The 24525-nt window shown below is 45.2% G+C and overlaps 3 protein-coding genes across 12 annotated transcripts in view; 1 reads left to right on the forward strand and 2 right to left on the reverse strand.

The window, feature by feature from the left end:
• Vps52 (vacuolar protein sorting 52) lies at positions 1 to 15312 on the reverse strand. Its single transcript, XM_089571991.1, has 18 exons — positions 15152 to 15312; positions 14872 to 14950; positions 14726 to 14778; positions 14550 to 14625; positions 14359 to 14426; positions 14169 to 14282; positions 14016 to 14077; positions 13428 to 13578; positions 11688 to 11921; positions 11094 to 11151; positions 9379 to 9512; positions 7197 to 7352; positions 4616 to 4734; positions 3450 to 3573; positions 3144 to 3347; positions 2564 to 2741; positions 856 to 974; positions 1 to 334 (listed from the first exon to the last, which is right to left on the reverse strand). Exons 1-18 carry the CDS (start codon positions 15176 to 15178, stop codon positions 188 to 190), a joined length of 2103 nt encoding a protein of 700 aa, XP_089428117.1. The 5' UTR covers positions 15179 to 15312; the 3' UTR covers positions 1 to 187.
• Positions 15313 to 15467: 155 nt separating this feature from the next.
• Positions 15468 to 18205, forward strand: RpS18 (ribosomal protein S18). The gene is made up of 5 exons (XM_089571992.1): positions 15468 to 15526; positions 15702 to 15800; positions 15889 to 15975; positions 16072 to 16265; positions 18096 to 18205. The coding sequence occupies exons 1-5, from the start codon at positions 15524 to 15526 to the stop codon at positions 18172 to 18174; spliced, it is 462 nt and encodes a 153-aa protein (XP_089428118.1). The 5' UTR covers positions 15468 to 15523; the 3' UTR covers positions 18175 to 18205.
• Positions 18206 to 21328: 3123 nt separating this feature from the next.
• hyd (E3 ubiquitin-protein ligase hyd) overlaps positions 21329 to 24525 on the reverse strand; it is a 79953-nt gene continuing 76756 nt past the window's right edge. For 9 of the 10 annotated variants that reach the window (XM_089571996.1, XM_089572002.1, XM_089572000.1 and 6 more), the window contains 4 exons: positions 23398 to 23523; positions 23045 to 23189; positions 22343 to 22428; positions 21329 to 21660 (listed from right to left, as the gene is read on the reverse strand). In XM_089571996.1, coding sequence (XP_089428122.1) covers positions 21448 to 21660; positions 22343 to 22428; positions 23045 to 23189; positions 23398 to 23523 — 570 coding nt within the window. In that variant the 3' untranslated portion in view covers positions 21329 to 21447. The remainder of the gene's footprint in view (positions 21661 to 22342; positions 22429 to 23044; positions 23190 to 23397; positions 23524 to 24525) is intronic. The other variant, XM_089572001.1, reaches the window with a different exon arrangement.

Here is a 24525-nt window from a genome sequence, read left to right on the forward strand (position 1 = left end):
TTTATTTGGTTAACAATAATTTAATACTTTCTCATGAATGTCCGTACTGCTCTACACTGTGGAATGGTCATTGCCCTTCAATTCTGGCTCCTGAAAAAAAGCGGCTGTCTTTGTAACCAGACCTTGCTAATGCACACTGTGTGATGACCTATGTACACTAATGGTCCAGTCACGCAGGTTGACTTGCTCAGAAATTTGGCTTGTATTTTTTCACCTCTACCATGAGGTGGTGGATGTTGAGCAGTTCTGAGCGAACCGTGAGCTGCTTGAAGGGAGCCTGGCTCAACACCTTTTGGAACCGGTGGTAGTACTGGATTAGCTGCATCAGGGCTGCCTGCGTGGTTGAAGCAAAAGCACTGCAATTATAAGATCCTAATCTATTTATTATTTTACTTATTACTACCTCAAAGACCCCATTGAAGGTGTTCTCGGGGAACACAGCGGTGTATGGATATCATTTATTTGCACAACACATACACCGCCATGAAGGCATTATTGTAAATGAGCAATGCACTGCCACAAAGGCATTATTTATTGTACAGGGGACGAAGCTCACGGTAATCAACGGGTATTAACAAAATAAATTTCTTGCATACCCTTGGGAGTACATAAAGTTCCCCTTTTGGTCTTTTTGCTTTTAGGAATCTGCTGTAGTTCAGCATGCGTCCCAGTTTGATAAAGTCAGTTGTACACATGTGGACTTTGGTCATTTTTTTTTTCTCTCGGGCAACCAAGCAGATAAGCACAAGCCCCTTTATCACTAACACAGTTATCAAAAGTCACAAACACACCTACACCATTAGCACAACGCCTCATGCAACAGAAGTATGTATGATGGCAAGGAACGTTACGCACCTGCAAGATGTTTGTGCCATTCTTGAAGTTTGTAAAGGTTTGCATGATGTCTTGGTTGATGTCGTCAATTGACTTTTTCCACCCTGAGTTGAATGAGCGTATAAGCATGACAACTTTTTCTGGAAAAAAAAAAAGGAAAAGAAATGAAACATTTGTACCACGTCAAACAGGCTCGGAAAGAGGTGTTCATCAAAGAATAATGCTTGCTCTCAAACCATTCTTGAAGGACCTCATTAAACTCATATAATGCTACACAATTTCGTGCTGGCAACTTGTGTTCCCAATATTACCACATGTTTACTTCCATTTACCAAGGGTTCAGCTGCAAAGCTTTCCTTGGCTTTAGAACAGTAAGGAAAAAACAGAAAAATGCTCTTCCTTGCAGTGCAATAAATATCACTACAAATGTACTTACAGTCAAAAGGAAGCTTCATGTCTCGCTTTTGCATTGATGTATTGCTACGCTTGTTGATTTAAACATCCAATGCACATGTCTAATCGCATCTTTGATAGATTCACATCAGAGCTGCCCTGAAACCAAAGCGCTGTATGGGGACCCACAGTATAATGAAGCCCTATGCGTACCAGTACAATTTACTGAAGATAAAATAGCTTCCCTAGTGTACACCGGTGTCATTTATCTATGATGCTATAAAGGTAACTACTCTAAGAAGCAAAAGTTAGTTTTACTAGCTGATCAAAGCAGAACTTCAATTTAGGCCCACCATTTAATTAAAAGCGCTTAAAATATATTGTGTGAATCTTAAAGAAGTTGGAATGTCATTTTTGCAACTCTGCTTCTAAAGAAGAGTGGACAGTAAAAGGACATGCTACACATATACCCTCGAACACGTTTAATATAGAAAAACCTGCGTCACCCAAGTTTAGTGCTTCCAGTTCTGATCATGAAGGACATGCATTTTTTTTTAACAGATTCGCGGTGTTTATATAAACGGCAACCAAAAGTCAAGACGTGACTCGTCATAACAGAGTTTCAGTTTCAGGACCACATGTATTTGCGGAAGGTTTCTTGCAATTTGTTCTTCCAAAAGCGTGCTTCATTCACTGAGAACGCAACCAGATTATACCAAGCTCACTACAACTGGAACCCATTCAGCTCGGCGCTACATTTTAAAGCAGCCAAACAGTCCACTGAGCATCAATGAGCAGATGGCCTTTGCTGAGGGCTGGGAGGACCAGCAGGCTTTATTTAGTAGAGTATATACAGCTTGGGATGCAGTGGGATCTCACAGGCCTAACACACTACATACAGTATGCACTTTAATTTCTATAAGCGAGTCAAGACTGTCTGGACTGCATAAGCGTGCATGCTTGCACTTTCTGCATGCTTGCAGGCATGTACAAACAGCATTGATTAATTAATGCTGTTAACTAATGCTAATTAACTGACAAAATTAATTATTATTTTAGAAAAACTCCACAGAAAGCACCAATGGGCAGAGAGATGCTGCATGCAGTCACACAATCTGTGAACTAGGCACGTCAATGGCCACCTTTAGTTCAAAATTCCAGATAGAGCCAACATGAGGCGAGGAGTTTTCAGTTTGACCATAATCTCGTGCTTTGGTCAGCTATCAGTCCTTTTAAAGTCATCAGTGAGCTCAAGGAGTGCTACAGTTCCCTGAAGGGTACCCTTGAGCTGCCACAGCTCTTAACGAGGCAGGAGGGAAAGGCGCTGCATGCTCACTCTCTTCCTTCTGCATCTGGTCGGCCTGTCCCCTCTCCTGGAGCAGCTCGCACTCCTTGACGAAGCTGATCATGCCGCCAAAGTGGGGAGCCAGGATCTCCTCCACGTACTCCTGCGTGCGTGCCTGCAGCAGCTCCTTGAAGCTTTCCGTCTCCTTCGAGTCCTCCTTTGTTCTCTCCTGCACGAGGTCGCGAGTGCTCTGTGTCATGCCACTCTCTGTCTCTGTTCCAGGGCTAACACTCTCGGAGTCCTTTTGTTACTTATGACGTAGCTCACATTTCAAATAAAAACTGGAACAACAAACTGCCGCAAAAGTAATGCCAGTTTGGGCATAAATGTGGTTTAAAACAGAACAGTGGATCTTGCACACTTGCTCGGATATACTAATAACTCAGACACTCAGTTTTTAACAGAAATTGTGCTGCAACAGCGAACGTCCGCTGCAAGCGGGAGCTTTTTTAGGTATCCCAAACCAGTGGATATCATCAGTACTCAGTAAAGGGCGACCACTGAGAGCATACCATGCACTGTACTTGCTTCCACGAATGTGTCACAGCTAAGCAAGAAAAAGCATGCTCACCAACAACACGCTCAACATCATGTCGTAGTTGTTGATCAGAAAAATGAGTTGCTCCTTTCTTCCTTGAAACTCGGCAGCCATCTTGAGAATGAAGTTTTCCACTTCTCCTTGAAGCGAAGCTAGCAAAGCAGCTACGCGATCACTGGGGAAGTTTTCATTGATGCTGACAATGGCAGCTGAGAATTCGGCATACCTCCTAGTGATCTGCAGATATAAGAAAAGTCCTTTCAATAAACTCTCACCAAACGTACCAGTTAAGAGTGGCAAATACACAGTCAAGATAGCACAAATATGGCAGATACTAACGTAATGTGGTCGCATGTCGATGCTGCCCAGCTTCTGTGGATCACAGTCCTTTATACTTTGAATGTTAAGCTTGAGAATGTATTCGAACCGTGGATAGAGATGCTGAAGGAGAGATTCCCAGTACCTATATTTTAGTAGAAAGGAAAAAAATTATACTTCGCAAGAGATTCTTGCTTCAATTATGCTAATAGACCACACTAAATATCCATCAGGCCTAAAAATGAAACTTTCAGAGAAGCCTCACCATTTAACTTTTTCATTTGATGCTGAAGTAGAACATTTTGGCGGGCTAGTTGGTTCATTGATGCTGAGCGTAAAACTGCTAAAACTTTATATGTGCCTTTCATTACATTTTCATCGTGAAGTTTTATCCACAGCTGCTCCTCAGCCAATGACTGAGAAAAAATTAACCAGCATTTCATTTGCAGTGCACAAAATAGTTTGAAAAAGACTAATGAAAATAAATGTGCTGCCTTGACAGCACCTAAGTCAGTACAGAAGACTTTACACAGCTGCGATCTCAAAAAGTTCGCACAGAAAATGCAAATATAGCAGCACAAATTTGAATTCCATCACATCTATGGGTAACAAACTCAAAACTCGTAAAGCAAGCCTTGAAAGTAAGCAACAATTATAAGTTATGTTAGAACTTGTTATTCGTTAAATTTGCCAACAAGTTACATCGCTTTTCCACAAATCTAACAAAGGTTTTCTCATCACCACACAACTTACTTATAAGTAATGAAACTGAAAAATCCGTTGCCAAAGATTGAAACTTGCATTACTCATCCTCTGTACACCTGACAGAAAGTGCCTAGCAAACAGTTCATCATATGAGATGCCTTCTAGCTTAGCTGGACATTTGGTTTGGTTTATGGGGTTTAACGTCCCAAAGCGACAAAGGCTATGAGAGACGCCGTAGTGGAGGGCTCCGGGAATTTCGACCACCTGGGGTTCTTTAACGTGCACTGACATCGCACAGTACACGGGCCTCTAGAATTTCTCCTCCAAAGAAATTCTAGCCGCCGCGGCCGGGATCGAACCCGCGTCCTTTGGGTCAGCAGCCGAGCACCATAACCGCTGAGCCGCCGCGGCGGCTGCTGGACATTTCATTGTTGCTTTCAAAGTATATGGGACACATAAGCCAGCATACTCAATTTACTTGCCTGTCCAATGCGGGCACAGATCTTTCATGCATCAGCAATTGAAACCGGTGTATAATGTGAATGCAGAGGAACAACGCTATGGAATCGTAGCAGTCCTGCACGTACAGCTCCACGTGTTTCTGAAAGTAAACCAGAAAGCACCCAAGTTCAAAGAGCTTTTCAACCCATGGTTATGCTACAAAAGCCCTCAAAACCTGTTCTTACTGAAGAACAACAGCTATACCCTCCTGAAACCTAAGAGGAAAAGTCAAGGACTGCATTACATTGCTGTGACACGAGGACAAAAATGTAGAAAATGTAGCCACATGTGCTTATCAACTAGTCTTGGAAATTTATTTCATCGTGCATCCTTCATGAAAAAATTGCTGATAGCTTCTCTCCTCAGCAGAAGCACGTTGTTTATTGCCCTGGCCATCATAGGCACTTCGTGCTGCTGCTACAATTTTACTGTCTTGAGATCACAGCACAATATAAAGACCCGTCCAAAAGCTACCTAAGCACCCCCCCTATTTTCGGAAAAAAGTTTCTGAAAAAAAACTTTGCATGCGAATCTAAGCACCCCCTTTTTTGCGCGGAAGAGAGCGTTGCCGAGGCCGCCAAGTGCACTTGCTCTCTTTTTCGTCGAGCCTGTGTAGTCGGAGCCCCGAGGAGGCGCAGCCTGCGCGTTGTTGTTGTTGTGACTGAGAGAAGGATGAAAAGGAAATTGCACGAGCCTGCTACTGGCTTGAGCCAAGCCACCACCGCTGCCAAGTGCAGATAGAGGAGAGTTAAAAGATCAGAGGAAAGATAAAGAGAAAAGATAAGACGCGCGGTTGCAGCAACAAATGCGTCCGCTGGAGGGGCTGCTGAAAAAACAGATAAGCGGCGAGGCCGCGCGCTCGCCGAAGCGAGGACAGCGGTGTCCACGGCTGTCCTCGCTTCAAAGGTCTTCAAAGGTCGCCTCAAAGGTTTGGGCTTCAAAGGTCGGCTTCGTCTCCAAGGCCATTTCTGGCAAAGATGAGACAGTTGTGTCAAGTAGATGAGAACCGTGCGTCTTTTAACAGAAGGACCTGATTCTCTAAGGACTCTGCAGTGCCTGCGTTATAGGGGTTATTAGCCTCCTTACATAAAATGCAGCCTTCGGCAGCATAGGTACAGTTAAATTGAGGCAAAATGCACTAAAGTGCATTAAAAAGTCAATGCAGTTTGCTGGCCCCTGCTGCAGCACTGAAATTGCACTACGTTAGGATCCACTGTCATTAATTGCAATTCCACTACTTTATAGGTACGAATTGCGCACAACAGAGACACACAGGAAGAAACATGAGGGAGACTGAAAGAGCGCAAACTATCAACTGGTGTTTATTTGATTCAGTGCTTTCAGTCTCCCTCGTGTTTCTTCCTGTGTGTGTCTTTTGTGCGCAATTCATACCTACAACAGTATGCACCAACTCGCCCAACAAGAAGTTCTTCTTAAATCCACTACTTTAAGAGCTTAAAAGCCGTGCCATCACTGTTTTGTAGATATTTCACATACGTGATGAAACATCCTTGTACAGTACCAATTTAAAGTGCACAAAAAAAAATACTGCAAGCACAAACAAAAGAAAGTTAACCGCAAGGATTCCTATCCAACAGCAAAGGAGAAATTCAATGCACTTCAAACAAGAAAAGCTTGCATTTAATGATGCTTTTAAAGGGACACTGAGGAGAGCTCTATTAATATTTTTTTTATAGCAAAATCCGATAGCTGGCCATTTCATGGCTTTGTTGCCACTTGGCCGGCAGCGAAAGATGCATTTATTTCTAAGAAATTTGGATTCGAAGTTGAAAAAGTTTTTCCCGCCGCTCTGATTCAAACTTGGGATTCTCCTATGACGACACAGGACTAAGTGACGTGAAACATGACGTGCACATGACGTAACGCAGACTCTGTGATTTCTGGCCGCCAGCAGTGCGGCCCAGCAGCAGCCGAAAAGAAAGCTACCGCCGGCCACACGTTGAAGGCATCTATCGGCTATTGCGGCCGTCGCTTCGTTTACGTTTGCACCGGCGTTTTTCCAGCGTTACAATGGATCCCGTTCTCGAAGTCGTCAACGAAGTTCTCGCAAATAGACACCTTTAGCATACCGTGTACCTTGTTACCGTTAGCGGAATACTGGGAGCCCCCATACCGCTGTGAGCAGGCGCTGATTGGTCCCGGCGCTGCAGAAGCGCGCGTAGCCGTCGGGTATGTGGCGCCATCTGGCGACGTCAAGGAGATTTGCGCATGCATTTGCTGCGCCTCAGTGATTCATGGCTTCTCGTGTCCTAGTGTTGCTAGAACTATTGGTTCTAGCAACACTGCTTTGTCCTATGACGTCATCACGCTTGTACTTGCGAGTTTGGCCTGTGGCGGCGATACCTGTATTTTGGTTCTTGCTCTTTTCTACGTTACAAGAGCTTTGTTGTCAGTATGAGTGGCGTTTTTGTAATCAGGAGCTGGTATTCTGTCGATGCAAGTCAACTTCAATTTCTCCTCAGTGTCCCTTTAAGCACCTTCTAGACAAATCTGGGGATTGGATGCACACGAGTTAAAATGAAAGGTGACAGAAGTACTGACCACAAACATGGTCAGTGTCCTATTCATGATCGAGTTGAACAGGTCCTGGGCAGCAGCCCCCGACACCATGAAGAACTCTGTGACAAAGAGGTACTCGCGGCAGGCATTGTCCAGTAGTGCGTACTGCTGGCTTCTGAACAGGCTTTCAAATGGGTACTGGAAAAAAAGAAAGGGGGGAGGCAGTCATTCTACACCTGCAGGTGAAAGCTAACGACTTAAGCTTATTTTAAAACAAAGAAATGACATAGGTGGAAGCTGAAAAGGATAAAGCACAACAGGTTTGCCAAGCTCACTTGATGCACTGAAAAGTAAAGCACACATACTACAGTTGCAAAGATATCGTTAAAGGTGCACTGAAGAGGATTCTGAACTTAGTCTTTTTGCCACGGGAACTCGATCTACACGTTCCGAGCATTCTTCGAAACTGCGACTTATTGCCCTGTATCGCCGATTTCCCTAATTAAATCGAATTAACGTCCGGCTCCCGCCCTTTTTTTTTAATTCTGCCTCGTACGATGGGCGGAGTCGACCAACGCGTGAAGTTCCTTTCAGCCAGCTCCGTGGAGGCTTTGCTTTCGCTTTATTTTGTTTTTTTAGGTTTCTGTGAATAAATAGTTTCATTCGCAGATAATATAGCCGCAAAATAAGCCCGCAGAAATAAAAATACGCGCAGACTATTTGCTTCTACGGACTACTACGTATTACTCCGCCGAGGGCAGAGCGGCAAGCTGCCACGGGACTGGGTGAAAGGCACTCCACGCGTTGGTCGACTCCGCCCACCGTACGAGGCAGAATTAAAAAAAAAGTGCGGGAGCCGGCCGTTAATTCGATTTAATTTGGGAAATCGGCCATACAGGGCAATAAGTCGCAGTTTCGAAGAATGCTAGGAACGTGTAGATTGAGTTCCCGCGGCAAAAAGACAAGTTCAGATTCCTCTTCAGTGCACCTTTAACATAGTCAACGTTTCTGGAGCCCCATATATATGCATGCAAAATGCTCACTTATGTGCCTGAAACTTCATCTCATCAGCCTCTGGGAAGCATCTTGCCAAAACCTCCCTTGCATAGTTATACACTTCAATATGAGGCAAGCTACACAGAAACTAAGCTGAGCACATGGACAGGAGTAGGAAGGGTCCATAAGAAGCTGTGATGGTCAGCACAAGCGTTGCATAAAAATTTTTAGAATAGCAAAAAACCATTGGCAGCAGCTGCTGAGGCCTTTGAAATACGACTCGTTACTCTGTTTTGTCCAAAACTCAAGTCGTTTTCTACTACGGCAATACTAATTTCAATGCCTATTGCCACTTTACAGAAGCAGAAAAAGGGCTACCGTTAACTCATAAAGAATGGAGTGTATGACATCACTGGCAATATCGAAAGAATAACAGACGATTAGGCAGATGTGCCAAGTACAGATTGCATGGAAAAGGCAACAACTTAACAACAGGAAAATAAAAATCTCTGCTAGCAAAAAGTGCAGCATCTGCCTCTTCTAGAACTAAGTATCCTCACATTGTTATGCCATACTTTGAGAAAGTTGCTCACTGTACATAGGCTGGCAGAGGTAAAGAAAAAATGACTGAGGCTTAGCTAAGGTTAAGCCTAGTCAGATGCGAAGCATATTGATGGCTAGGCTTGGTAATACATGGCTTTCCTTGGTTGACGTTCATCCCGCTCTTCATCGGTCTCTGTGGCACGCTGAAGCTTTCGCTTCTCGTTCAAATCAGCCCTGCTTCTAGGCGGCATCCCAACACCTGGCCGCCTCGTAAGTGCCCGGACAGCGAGGCAAGCTCAGCTTTATACCGCTGCTGTAGCGTCACGTGGTCAGCCGCCGCGCCTCTGATGTGGAGCCTCCACCGCCGCGGCCGACCGCGCGAGCCGGCAGCCCATCTCTCCTCTGCTGTGACGTCATGTTGTCACGTGGTGTCACGTGGTCACGCTAAAGGTCAATGGTAGCTCCACCGCCGCGCTCGACGGGCTGTAGTGTAGCTCTAGTAATATGCTTCGCATAAAAAAGTTCACTACTAGTCATACTTGGAGCCTCAGGAATAGTAATGTTGCACATAACAGAGCCTGCCCCCAAGGAAATGCATCTGTTTGACATTGCAGATGTGGGAGACGTCGCCTGTGCAGAAAAAAAAAAAAAAATCATGATGCAGCAGAATAAAATGCCTCCTCACTCGCACGTCGTTCTTTTGGGCAGCGTGAGGTACGATGATGGGACTCTCCAGGTCGGTGGTGAGAACACTGTTTCGGCTGCCCAGCGTAAACACGGTGGACCTGTTCTTGAGAGACGGTTTGGAGCTGAACAGGCGTTACGGCACGGTCAAGGACCACAAAAGCCATCTCCAACCTACACTTAGTGAGTAGACATGTTTCAAACGTTGCCTTATATCGAAAAAGCCTAAAATAAACAGAGTCCATGGTAGAGAGAGGGTGTGGTAGATGGTCCTTTGCGATCACAAAATGAACAAGGGAGGGGAAAACCTCAGGTTGCTTGAGCCAATGTTTCGACAAGGGGACTTGTCTTCGTCTGGGCAAAGCGTTCATCATTGGCAGGGATTAAATAGGGCCTTCGCTCCGAGGAGGAAGGCCCCGGGTGGGGGAAGGAAAGTGGTGTGAGAGGGGATGCGTGTCAGGAAGGGGAGGGAGGTGAATCTTGATTCGTTCAAGATTCACCTCCCTCCCCTTCCTGACACGCATCCCCTCTCACACCACTTTCCTTCCCCACCCCCGGGGCCTTCCTCCTCGGAGCGAAGGCCCTATTTAATCCCTGCCAATGATGAACGCTTTGCCCAGACGAAGACAAGTCCCCTTGTCGAAACGTTGGCTCAAGCAACCTGAGGTTTTCCCCCTCCCTTGTAAAATAAACAGAGACATAAGACACAAAGGCTACATCCATGATAGCTCATACAGATGCAATAACTGGGAAGAAGCTGGCAAGCTTTCCACAGCCTACACTTAAAATGCAGGCATTGTAAAAAAATTTGAAACATGCGCTACATGGCCACTCTGCCTCTCTAAGCTGAAACTAAAATGATGGGTCGGTGATGCTATCTCAACTGAACCTTAGGAAGTTGTGGCAGCCCTGGCTATCTGAGTGTCAACACGTTTTGGCGGGCTAGTTGGTTAAGCATCTTGAATAAACAGCACGAACGAAGACGAGCACAAAAGACAAGAAAACGGAAAACAGTGCTGTGTCGTCCGTTTTCTTGTCTTTTGTGCTCGTCTTCGTTCGCGCTGTTTATTCAAGATGCTATCTGAGTGATCGAGCAGCCCGTCAGAGTGGAAGACATGCTGTATTATATATGGGGCTACTGCCCTGTAATGAAGGAGCTCAAGCCTATGTCATGAGTTGGCAGTGCACAGGCTCCCCTAGTCACACCGTGGTGCAGTCACTCGCTTTTTATTGCTGCAGGAAAAGCGCACATGCTGCTGTCATGCTACATTTTTTTTTTTTTGCGCATTGTTATCTACACTGAAGTTACACATGAAGCAGACAGCGCGTTATGAGATGTGCAGATACGCAAGTGCATTGAGTGACTGGGAAGGAGCATTCAAGAGTTGTCTTTTTTTTTCCAAATGTCCCATAATTTTTTGACGCACTGCTAAGCCTTATCAAAAAGAAAATAAATGGCTTAATAAACAAGTCACTTTCGCCAACATAATGACATAACATCTTTAGTCCCCAAACAACATGCACGGAACACAATGACAAAGGTATACCATCATCACGATCCCTGCTATTACAGATCAGTGCTAGAAAATGGGTGCGCAAGGATCATGTGGCAAAAGTAGGAAGCTATGATATTTGCTGTTGACTATTACATTATGCAAAGATTCAGGTCACACGGTGATTAAGACATCGAACAGGCAATGGCACGCAAAAGGATATTCCTCTTTGTTGTGTCTTCCACGCCCATCAGGTCGTCCTTCTCGGGAACTTCCTCATACTAAAAAGATAGAAAGAAGAAAAGTGGAAAAAACGCTGATGCCTATTAAAAAAAGTTATAATGTACCGGTTCTTCCATATTTCACAAACAAATCAACCGCGTTCACTTGTCTATAGCTGTGCATGACAAAAATAAGGTGCTTGGTGACGCAAAAGTAAATTCATACAGCTGACAACAATGCTATCACGAAAAAAATTTCACAGCAAACTACACATAAACTTCCATGGTACAGTAAGCTGGGCACAAACTACACAGTGTCATTCCTTTGTAAACATTTTTTGCTAGTTAGCTATAGGTTGGTTGGTTGGTTTATGGGGTTTAACGTCCCAAAGCGACTAAAGCTATGAGAGATGCCGTAGTGGAGGGCTCCGGAAATTTCGACCACCTGGGGTTCTTTAACGTTAGCTATAAGATAAAATACTGCTCTGGATAATCTAGCCAACTGCCTGTTGCTTGGTTAGTGTTTCTTGCCATCTAGCTGCCATCAAAAAGTTCACTTCATGTTGGCAGAAATGAATGCTGATGCAGCCAGTCACCTGAAGCTTCATCAGCCGGTTGGTGTAGGCCTTGAAGTAGGAGAAGAGAATCTTGCCCATGGTGTCCACATATTCATCCCGAATCTCTCGAGCAACTTCTCTCTCGTGGGTCATGAGAAATTGGTAGAAGAACTTATGCTTCAGCATGGCATTCTGGGGCACCTGGTAGTTGGTCATGGGCTTGCGAAACAGGTACACCTTCTGAAGCAAGTATTCCCGGATTTTACCTATTGCCTGAGCATGGAAAAAAACGTAGAAAACAATATTTTCAAACATCACTACAGAGCAGCCGTACAGAGGAACGCCATCAGCTCGATTATCCCGCTGAGATGTATGAGTGTAGCTTAGCAACTGTGGTGCTTGGCTGCTATGTGCAGGGTTGATAACTTTGATACCCCACTATAGTGGCTTGATTTAACCCTTTGAAGGTTTTTGCCGTATATGTACGACAGCGGTTTTCTGTCCCACAAGGTCTGTGCCGTACGGGTACGGTTTCGATCTTCCGTTTGAAATTTTGCGCCAAAAGAACAATGCGTGCTCACTGGGGGGTGCTGCCACCTCTTAGGACTTACAAGAAGAGTTTGGATTTTGTGCTGCCTTCTTACGGAGATAAGCAGAACTTATGTCTGGCTTCAGCGCGGCGGCACAGACTGCGGCAACACCCCTTTTGTAGTTTTGGTTTCTCCGCGTGATCGCAACGGAGTCGCGCGAAATTTGAGTTTTCTTTTTGTCAGCACTATCTTGCAGGGGCTGCCGAAGTTGATTTCTATCTTTATTGGCGCTGCTCTTAGCTTGCTTATCACCGTTGCTCGCGAGGTATTCTCGCCCTCTGTGGCAACGCGCCTACCCGGTTTCGATTCCGCCGTGGGATCGCAACGGAGTCGCGCGAAACGTGTTTTCTCTTTGTGGGCACTGTTTTGCAGAGGCGGCGAAAGTTGATTTCTATCTTTATTGGTGCTGCTCTTAGCTTGCTTATCGCCATTGCTATTCTATTCTATTGAACATTTTCCAGTTGTGAGTGATGCTGTCACCAAACTACTGTTCCTAATTTTTTTTTACTATTTATTCTCGATTATATACATTTTGTAGATTCAAGATCCGCAATAAAGTAATTTGACCACCTGGGAAAGTTTTCTTCAAAATAATTCGACCCTCAAAGGGTTAAAAGCAGGTGAAATGCAATAGTGCTTGCTTACCAAGAAACTGGTCCACTTCAAAGGAAGAAGCTATGAAGCTGAAATTTATCTGCGTCCACCAGCTAGGATGCCTTGCGTAACGTGATGTGGCTTTGGGTTGCAAAGATTTATTAATTTTATGTCATCAAAAATTCCATTGCTTTTTTCATATAGCAAATTTTATGACTCTTAGCTTTCAGCCCAAAACTGCTATCACAAAACACTGCCCCCCTGACAGGTGTGCCTAGCACCTGTCAGGAGTGCTACCTGAAATTGCATCCATTGAGACAACTCTTGGAGAGGTCGGCAAAACAGTCTCAGTTTGCTTAGCAGCCTACACACTTGACAGCTGCATGATACAAGTTACTTGCTCTAATTAATGAGTGCTGTTTTAAATTACCACAGACTGTGTAGTTGTAAATAGCTACAGCACTCCTGGTACCACATGCACCTTCTCTTCACTGGGCTTATAAACTACAAAACTTTAAAACTGCAAGCACATCTGATACAAGGAACTCTTATGGGACATGATACATACAACTCCCAGTGATAAAAGGCTCCTAACCTTCAGCTTGAGCTTTTCCAATATGTCTCTGACATCCTGGCATGACCTGGAATCCTTGAAAGACTGCTCTTTGACAAAGGAGATCTTGTGGTCCAAGACGTAGAGCTGCTCCAGAAACTCTTTTTCTGTCACAGGGGTCTCAAGAATGTTCCTGAGAAATGACAGAACAAAAATGTTGTCAGTACAGGCGGCACCACAACAACGGGCGGTGTATTCTTGCCATCACTCTCAGCAGTTCCGGAAAACAGTGGGTGAAAAAACACTGCAATATGAGTAACACTTTAAATGATAACGTGGAAGTTTGCACACTTTACTGCAGATTTTCCGGTTCACTGAATTCGCCATTTGACCTTTACAGAAAGAAACCTCTCAGAATTTGTTCCATCGTTCATTCCTTGTCAATACCTCGGTTTGAAACATCAATCCAAAGACGGCAGAGAGTATACCTGCCAAAAAGTGTTTGTATCTCTGGTTTCACTGATGGAGCCAAATAATATAAATTCTCCAAAATGACTGCTCAAGAGTTGAAACCCCGTTAAAGCAAACTAGAGAAGGTTAGAATTCAGCAGGAAAGCGAATGTCACTCACAGTATCATGCTCTCAGGCACAATGATGTCATCAACAAACTGACTGAGTTCACCACGAACAGCCTGAAAGTGTCAGCAAATTTCGTCACTGACCATCAAAAACAGAAATGTTCGATTATTATGGTTAGGCTCTTGCACTGTTAAATACGCTTACCTGCCTGTTCTTCAAGCGCAGGTTCATTGACACCGATTGTTGCTGAAGAGTCAATATTTCATGGCTAATGCTGCCTAAATCCTCCTGGAATGTCTTGAGCATATTCTCCATACGCTGAAAAAGTGATTGAATGAACGATGTGTGCAGAAACAACTATACGTGCTCGAGGGGGAAAAAGACAAAGTCAAACCTCAAGTATTTGATCGCAGGCAGCAATTTGGTTGTGAAGGCTCGCAATGTTTACGCTCTCTTTGATATCTGTGAAACCAGGTTAAGGGAATGCATACTGTACATAAGCCCGAAGTACACTACGTTACTCAAAAGATCAGCCCGAATCGGCTGAGCCGTTCTGCACTGATCGAGAAGAACGGAAAAGGATACAATCTTGAATGGAGGCATTCTCGACTTCTTTGAGGTCCTTTTCGACTTGAAGAGAATACTGCCTCAGGTCCATGCCCTGCGTTGCAATTTAAAAAAAAGGGGGGGGTATCACTGCTGGCCTCAAGAGGTGTCTCCATAAACCGCACGCTCTCCGATGTGTGCGAAGAAGAACATACCGATTGCAAGGCTTCTTGGATAAACTCATCCTCCAGGTTTTCTTGTATGTGCACTGGTGGAATCAACAAATAACAGTCAGGCTGTTACGAACCACGACCGCAAAGCACAACTATAACACATGCAACGCCGAACAAAGTTTGTTTACCATCGACTTCGTCGAACGTTGGGTCGTCCAACTCGAAGGGGTTGGTCTCCAAAATGTGACCAGCGTCACCATTACCTTCCTGCAGGCATGCAAGAAAATAAGTTGTAGAAAACTCTGCGCTGTGATGAATGTCTACGCAGTGTAACTCCGCGAAACGTTTGCCGCAGACCGGTAAACACGGAAAACAAACGCAGGGTACGGCGATAGCAACCGAAACTCATTTCAGTCGGATGTCTAGAGGGTTGTCAGGACTGTCACAGAGTACAAAACACAGGTGTACCTCAATAGGCTGTTTTAGAGTGTCCATTTTGTCTCCAGATGTTTATAATAGCGAGTATTTAAAGCATTGGTCACAAAAATGCACGACTTTTGGCGATCATCGTGACGCTTGCGAGTTATCGCTCAAACAGCAAGCAGCTGAGAAGGCTGAATCAGAATTGCTTGAGACAGCTTCGTAATAAAAGTAATAATAACAATACAAAAACCCAATTACTTCTCAAATAATATATTTATTAAATTACGTGTAGTTTAAAGTTTACAAATAAATTGTTTGACGCACTTTAGACAGAAACACAAAATTCTGCACGTTTAGTTTGTCTGTTGCTGCGGCGCGGCTGATGGTCACATCCTTTTAGTCGGGCACGGCATCAAGATGGTAGGTGAAGTTTGCTATTCCATTCGTAATCGATTTTAATCCATAACAATTGCTAATTAACCCAGTTCACTGATGAACCGAAAGATGTTGAAAGTGATTTAGTATACGAATTGAGTTGATTTGCGAGGTCTGTGGATGTGAACTAAAACTTCGTACATCATGCTGTCCATTGCAGTCTCTTGTGATTCCTGACAAGTTTCAACACATTCTTCGTGTTTTGAACACGAACATCGATGGACGGCGAAAGGTGATGTTCGCCCTCACCGCTATCAAGGTACGTCTTCGTCTGTTGCGTTATTTTTTTTTCCCCTGTGGCTGTAGTATGGCGGCTTCCGTCACTTAACCAAGTTAATTGCGTGCAGGGTGTCGGGCGCCGGTTCTCCAACATTGTGTGCAAGAAAGCCGACGTCGACCTCAACAAACGCGCTGGAGAGCTGTCCGAAGAGGAGGTAAGCTACGTCGAAACGCAGGACTGAGCGATGTTTTCTTGCGCTTTGCTGTGCGCGACACGTCATGACGCGTGCACCGCCTTTGCTTCTGCCCAGGTGGAGAAGCTCATCACCATCATGTCGAACCCCCGCCAGTACAAGATCCCCGATTGGTTCCTCAACAGGCAGAAGGACATTAAGGACGGCAAGTACAGCCAGGTCACGTCCAACGCCCTCGAGAACAAGCTCCGTGAGGACCTCGAGAGGCTGAAGAAAATCCGTGCCCACCGCGGTCTTCGGCACTTCTGGGGGTGCGTACTGTGGCGTTCATATCCTGAATGCATGTTACAGCAGCTGCCTGTCAGATTCGGCTTACCATCAAATTGGGCTTGCGCATTACGTCTTTTGGATTTCTATAAGCCTCACTGCCGGCCGATATGCATCCGTGCTTGAAAGTTCCGCTAGTACTGTCAATACGTTCGATATCCCACGGTGACCATTAGCTTTAGCGCTGCACATAGCATGTTGCAAATGTTCAGGCGTGTAACTACATGCTGTGTAAAATGCGCTTGCTTCGTAAGTGGAGCATCAACGGTCCTTGCTGGTTTGTTTGTCACTTGACTACAGCAAGAGTTTCGTATCTACCTGACCAGTGCCAACGAAATGTCAGGTTGCAAATAATGTTGTGTGACTGTGTGCACTGGTATGTTTGAGTGCAACTCTGGTAGCAGTTATTGTTCGGTTCTGTGAACGCATTGAACATATACTCCGTTTCATACATAGCAGGCAACGCTGCAGAGGTTGCTGAAGTAGTGCGTCCGCGAAACTATTAGTAATCTCTGCCCGCTCATTGTTTGGACAAATACAAAGAGTGGTATAAAACGGTGTAGTAGCATTGAAAATCACGGTCGAAGCTGTGAGGCGTGTGTTCGGGCTCTCTGGCCATAATTTTCACGGAGTGTGAACTACTTTTTTGGGCACGGATTTAGTAGCAGCGATTCGCCCTACCAACCGCATATCATACCGCTACGTGTAGAGAATGTGGCAAGAGATAAAACTAAGTCCAGGAGGTGCCAGTCACAGCACTTAAGATTTGTCGCTACGAAATATGTGTGTTCGCTTTGGTTGTATGGCGAACTACTTTCTGCCTGCGGATTTAGCCTGTGCGAACAGGCATGTTAGCTTTGGCAGCGTCGTTGCCTGCTGTATATGAAACGGAGTATAGTTTAACCTAACCGAACTACTGGAAATCTAATGGCTATTAAAAAAAAACCGTGCAGCACTAAATCTTGCTTACTTTACTAGTCTCATTGAAAGCCATGCCTTCTTGAAAGTGGATACTGTATTTACTCGTACAGTGAACACACTTTTTTTCCTCCTTTTACTTCGCAAAATTTTTTCATTGCTCAGTAAACCTGTGCTTTTGGCCTGCTACATTTTGTTGCTCGATATTTTCGAATGCTACAGGCTTCGGGTTTTCTTTTCCCGGGTGTGAAGGCATCATGCAGAGTTTATTACGAAATTGTTTTTTTTTTTTTCCTCCACCTTTTTAGACATTCGTATTGCCTGCTTTCATTTTTATGACGGACTTATATTTACGTGTGCTCAGCGCATTATTCTTACTAGGCAATTTGTTTTATTTTTGTGCATTGCATTAGGAAGCGTTCCAATCTGCTGCAATATAAATGGTTCCTGGGCTTGTCAAGCCACACTTGGGTTTTAGCCTGGGAATCCATCCAGCATCTACTGGAAAATAAAATCTGGATCTTAACATTCGACAGATAGCACTTTTTAAAGTATTACGTAGTTCTTCTGGCACTCTAAAGGCGGCGCCCGCTAGCATTCAAAACATGATCAGACTGTGCCAAAAAAAGGGGGCGTGCGTTTGTTATGCGAGGGGGGGGGGGGGGGGGGGGGCTACTTTTGGGCAGCCAAATTAGGGGGTGTTTTCATTATGCCATTAAATGCGGGAGGAAAACAAGGGGTCTGTTATGGATGAAACTGCAGCGCCAGTGAATGCTGCGTCTGGACAGAACGCTTCAAAAGCTTGCCTTCCGTCACGTGTGGCTTCTTGCAGAAGAAGGAAGTAGTGTTATGTTGGGTCTTTCTTCAATGCTTGCCTTTCTGCTCTTTTTATGCAGCCTGCGTGTGAGGGGCCAGCACACAAAGACCACCGGCAGGAGGGGAAGGACTGTTGGTGTGTCCAAGAAGAAGAACTAGGCGGCTGCCAAATAAAACTTTTCAGACAGCACTTGGTTTTTGATTTTCGTGAACAGCTCGGAAGGGCTTCCAAGGTTCAGTATTGATTTTATTCTGGGGGATGGCTGTTAGCCATATTTTTTTTGCTGCAGCTTCTCAAAGTCATTCTAGATATTATTCACATCAATATGGACTTTGTAAACATGAGCTCCACATGGTTGTCAAAGCGTGTTCCTCAGGAATCCTGTATGCTTATCACACTTCCACTAAATGAAAACTCAAAACAGCCATCCACAAATGCTTGCCGCATATCGTGTAGCTTGGCACCACTGCTTGACCATCTCCTGTCAAGGCCACACCATACTGGAAGCACAATGCAGCACATTGCACCTCCTACCACTTCCAGATTCTCTCCCACTGTTAGACCATCTATCCCACAAAACTGACCTGAAGAGGGATTTCACACGCTGATGAGCTTGTCACAAGATGCTACCCCATGATGCACTGTGTGCATGACTACCTCTGCCAGCTACAGTGCTGAGACTGCTGCATCTCTAGGCCCCTGCCAATGGAAAGGCTGTCACCATGCCAGCTTTCCTGACACTAATTTGGTTGAAACAAGCGGTCGCTTAAGTGAAGTTTCACAACCCTTCCCAAACTGAATGCCACGACAACGTGTGCGGGCAGCCAGAATGCCCTCCATGACTTCACATATGTGCATCGGGATATACCGGCCAAGCACCTGCCCTCACTAGCACCCACACCTCCAAGTCCTGGAACAGGCCCCCTGTCGCCACGGAATACAACGACTGGTGCATGCCATAGCTTGCGACGTCTCCAAACAATCGTTCCTCTTGACTGCATGATTGCAACCCCAAAAATGAGCAGGCAATCGTTCATATTTTAACACCGCGCGAACAAAAACAAGGACCGAGCAAGAACACAGTAACAAACACAAGCGCAACATACTGCGCTTGTGTATGTTACTGTGTTCTTGCTCGGTCCTTGTTTTTGTTCGTGCAGTGTTAAAATATGAACGATTCAGACCAACTAGCCCGCCAGAAGATGCTTTTGAGCAGGCAATGTCCTGCAAACACCAAAAAGAAAGACTGGAAGAACCATGACGCTCCTGACACTCATTTCTACTCGCATTAGACAAGCATAAACATAATCTAGACCATGTCATCTCTACAGCCACCACACACTGCCCCGACCATCCCCGCTCTCTGGTATGTGATGCCTAACCCGATAATGCACACACACGCATAGTCTTACCTCAGTTGCTGCACTACCATCAATGAATTTCTACACTCCTGTGTGCACTTTGCCCAACACTAAGGCCAGTGCTCGTCACCAATATCCATGTGTTGGGAAACCATTGTACCATGCGAAGCTGTGACCTGGAACTGAGCCTTGCAACAAGGGAAGGAGGATGCACTACTAACAGCAGATTGCTTCATTTGCTGTGGAAGTAATAACATACTATAAGAAAAGGCAACTTTTTGTGGCGGTATCATTACTTTGTTAAGGGTTTATTTTTGCGTCCTTGCCCTTGAGTCCTACATTTTCACATGTACAGTCTCTGCCACAAGTAACCAAGCTGCATGGCTGGCTTCCCAGTTGCACAGTGGATCACCGATGCCACCCCTGAAGCTTTCGGTAGTGTAAGGAGAACCCTTTTCTTCACTTTTCAAAGGCCTTTCGATCTTTGGGGAAGACAAACAAACCATGTATCCTGGTTACCCTTTGCAGACTACTAACATGCATATGCAAGTCAAATGAAATGGCTAGTGTCTATTGGTACAACCAGGATATGATGGCTTGTTAACAAGCAGGCGTTCAGTTGGCAGTCGATGTACCGAAAGAGTGCAGTTTTGCTGCTTCAAGTATTTCACATATTATAGTAGTTCGTTGCCTTGCTACTGTTGTGATGCAAAGCTGATTGACGTAAGACTATAACGGCATGCCAGGGCAGTTAAACCTGGTAACATTCACTTCAATTTTATGCATCCACAGGGAGTTTCATTTGAAGGAAGGTGTTGGTTTGATATCAAGCATGATGCAATAAGCTGATAGGATATATTGGGGATGAACTGCATAACAAAGGTTGAGCACAGATGCCTGCTAGTGCAACAGTAGGCAAGGTGAGCAGCTGCATTTTAGTGTCTTTTCAGCTTGTTCCTTAGTTTTGCACTGTCATCGGTGTCTGCAGTGCCACGTGCCATGGCTGGCAAAGTGGAGAAAAATCCCCCTTTCCACTCAGTAGAGAAGCGGATGGGAGGCGACGGGTGGTCTAATGGCCTCGGCTATGGGAGGTGGTTGGTTCGAAACACACCGCTGGGCAAAGATGGGTACAAGCGTCCCTCTGCCAGGACCTGGCTTTTCTTTGCTGTCACACCACAGCTCATGCTGAAACATTTGCTTTACACGCACAGTTTTTTTACATGCTAAGTGAAGCTGTGAATTAAACATCCTCTTCAGCTCATTTCATCATCATCATCATCAGCCTGACTACACCCACTGCAGGGCAAAGGCCTCTCCCATGTCTCTCCAATTAACCCTGTCCTTCGCCAGTTGCGGCCACTGTATCCCCGCCAACTTCTTAATCTCATCCGCCCACCTAACTTTCTGCCGTCCCCTGCTACGCTTGCCTTCTCTTGGAATCCCTTAAGGACCAGCGGTTATCCTGCCTTCGCATTACATGCCCTGCCCAAGCCCATTTCTTCCTCTTGATTTCAACTAAAATGTCATTAACCCGCGTTTGTTCCCTCACCAACTCCGCCCTCTTCCGATCTCTTAGCGTTACACCTATCATTTTTCTTTCCATAGCTCGCTGCGTTCCATAGCATTCAACTCGTTTACAAACGGAAAACTAAGCCTAGGGCACCCAGTATGGCCATAGTAATCTCGGAACCATGCTTTGCTTACCTGCACGTTTTCTTAAAAGACTCCTGCGGTGTCGCTGCTGATGGCACTGACACATTCCTGCTTAAAAAGTGGGAGCGTAAGTCTGCAATATGTGCCCATGCAATTGAATCATGTTCGAGTAGAACCACCCCTTTGCAACTTGATAGTAAAGTGACCAGTGAGCAAAAATGCACACTTCTGCACAATGGTCCGACAGGCAGGTAGATGTTTTTAGTAATGGGAAATCCACAAAGACTAGAACGCAGTGTCCCGTTTGGTCAGAGGAGCTGCCGCTCTCTGGAGTGTTTATTCAGTCATGGTGTGGTGGCACTATAAACAAAGGTATACACTGGGTGGTGGTGGTGGTGGTCAGACTCTCTCTCTCCCTCAGACAAATCCGAAGTTTTTGGTGCGTATGGCCATCTGGATCTTGGCCCGCAGCACAGCCTTGGACGAGTAGAGTGGCAGGTATAGCCTGGAAATGCATGTGTTGGCTGTCGGCAAGTGGTGGTCGTCCGGAGGGCGGATGGTGATGCTCGGCATGGGCTGGAAGCCTTCCTCACTCGCAGGCAGTGCTGGGCTGCCTGTCCAGAAGTACACCTGAGGAAGACAACCAGACATTAAACCATGAGCCTTCCCCCAGCCTGGCTGAAATCTGGCCAATAGGTAAACTGTATACACACAGGATGAGCGCAGTGGTAACTGAACAACTGCTACGAACTGTCGCAGGCTGTACATACCAGGCGTTTCAAGGAAACTCGTCACTCACTTTAAGAGAAGCTTTTTGAGGCATAATACCAGTGTTGGCAGAGGTAAAAAAAAAAGGCAAATCATGTTATCTATTATAGTTATTAACCTAATTCTAATAGTTAACTTTTTAACTTTATTGCCAATAGGCACCCAATCGCAATTACGTAGATATTTGTAGCCGGCCGTTAGTAAATTGCCACATCAGTTTTTAGAATTTCGAAAACACGATTACCCTCGCCACTGTGGCTCAACTAATTTGGCATGTTTCTCGCACCATTTGAAAAAATTAATTGCCCTCGGGGAGTGTAAAGCGGCATCAATCAAATTACGTGACTCTGCACATGACATGTGCGTCACTCCGTGACCCGATTTGACTGACGTTGCTTGCACTCCCCAAAGACACGTGTTTTTCGAACAGCGCAAGAAACGGACCAAATTAGTTGACCCATCAATATGACAAAGGAGTGCAGCTTGTTAGCTCATCACAGCTTTTGCACTGTTTGAAAAGAAAAGGAATGGAAAGAATACAAACCAGATCCTGCTTCTCCTGGTTTGGCATTTTTTCCATCATAGACCAGAACCAGCGTTTGAACCTCAAAATTTTGTCACTACTCTCCTCTGCAAGAGAGAAGGACACTGCATCAGCAGGTGATCACACAGAACTCCATGACACAGCAACCACTGAAATTAACAGCGCATGTGAAAAGCTTCCAACAAAGCAAGTTGGAGCAAATAAGACTGAACTGAACAACATACCAAATAGAAAAAGTATGACTGTAAACAATCCCCAACATAACTGCTAAATAGAAAGTGAGGAATCGTTGATAACACCTTTTGAGGGAAACTTCTACATGCTCCGCAATTAAGTTGGCAATGAATAGGCAAAAAAAATAAAGGTGCACTTCACAGACTAGTCCACGGACAGGAAATGCAAGCATGACTGCACTTGCACAAATGAATCGTGTGGTTTCAAAAATTGCCTTGCAATCCTGGTTCAGTGGCCGAGGGAGTGCAGGAAGATTTCTAATTGCCAGTAGTCTAGCATTTCCCTTTCTCAGCATGTGATCATGATTGTGCACAGCTTTTTCCTGCTGAGAGTGAACTTACCAAACTTAACCATGTGAATAAAAAGAGAGTAAAAGAAAGGTGCCACACAAAGATCAATGCCACTGACTTGCAAGCAAGAAATGCAAAAGGAGGCTGGGGAGAAAAAAAATCAAGAATTTCAACTCACTGCTCTCATCGTTGAATGATGTGTAGCTGATGAGTGCCTGTACATTGACTTCTCCAACGCCGTTGAGCAGCAGTCTAAAGTCCTCTGCTGTGAGACCTTCCAGGGTGTTGTTGGGAAGTACGTCGTACACTCCCATTCGAATTGCCTATGAAGAAAAAAGCAACAGAACAACACTGTGAGCTGTGTTCGCCAACCTAAAACACGTTTTTTTTTTTTTTCTTTTTCAGAGTGAAAACTAGCCAATGTGTCAGCTATTTCGCTTTGAGCAAGCACGGCCAATGAAAACGTTGGTTTGCAACGCAACATGAAAAACAAAAAAGGGAAAGCATGTGCATGCGTTCTCTTCGCCTTACCCCAAGGGCCCTCTCCTGTGACTTGATCATTCTGTATTCAGCATAGCGTCGAACGTAAAGGTAGACATTAGAGGCCGTCACCTCCATCTCCCTGCCTCCTGGAATCAACTCCACAGTGCCACCACCCTAAGTGGGAAAAGAGAAAACGGAACGAACAAAGAATTTACATTTGTGCAACCGATTGAACTGCATGACCGTAAAACTGCTCTGGACATTGTCAATAAGGGCATGCAAGTACAGTAAAACCCCGTTAATTCGGATTTCGCGGGACCGGAAGAAATGTCCGAATTAACCGAATGTCGAATTATCGAGAGGACCAGAAAAAAACAACAAAGTGCCCCACATCAACATACCTTTATTTTTTGAAAAAATCTGTTATCGTTGACTGCCTTGTGCGGGAAACTTTCATCGCTACGACAACTTTGCGCACTTCTGCCAAATGATGCAGTGCGCGCACGCTGTCTGCAGAACCTGCACATATGTCTTCTAGAACACTTAGGGCATCAACAGCCTCCGTCATAGTGTGATGCGGCAGTTCATCATGCGTGTCGTCGTCATCGTCGGAACTCGGCTGCTCACTTCCTAAGGCTTCTTCCACGATTTCACTGTCGGTGAGATGGCCGGCAACGGCAACGTTGCTGTCGATAGCGACATAATCGCACAGCTCAACATTCGGCGGCAGAATGCTTTCGTAGTCGCTCTCTTCCTCGCGGCTGTCATCAGGTTCATCCACATCGATGGGACCGATGCTCTGAGTGAAGCCACTGTGTTTAAAGCAATTTGCAATAACTGCAGGTGGTGTATTGCGCCACACGTGCACTAATATATGCACGGCGCTGAGAAGCGTGATATCGTACTTTCTACCTGCTTCTAAACACAACAACATGCGTTCGAGCACCTGCTTGCGGTACCGGGTCTTTACATATTGAATTATTCCCTGGTCCAAGGGTTGGAGGGAAGCTGTGGTGTTAGGCGGCAGAAAGAGCAGCTCGATGTTCTCCAGCCCTGACATGTTGTTGTGTGCACTACAATTGTCGATTACAAGCAGTACCTTGCGTTTTTTTGCACAAAAGCTGCGGTCTAGTTGGCGTAGCCAGGCTTGAAATATTTCAGATGTCATCCAAGCCT

The sequence above is a fragment of the Amblyomma mixtum genome, chromosome 2 (genome assembly GCF_055824585.1).
Source record: "Amblyomma mixtum isolate Tamu chromosome 2, ASM5582458v1, whole genome shotgun sequence".
Classification (NCBI taxonomy): Eukaryota; Metazoa; Arthropoda; class Arachnida; order Ixodida; family Ixodidae; genus Amblyomma; species Amblyomma mixtum.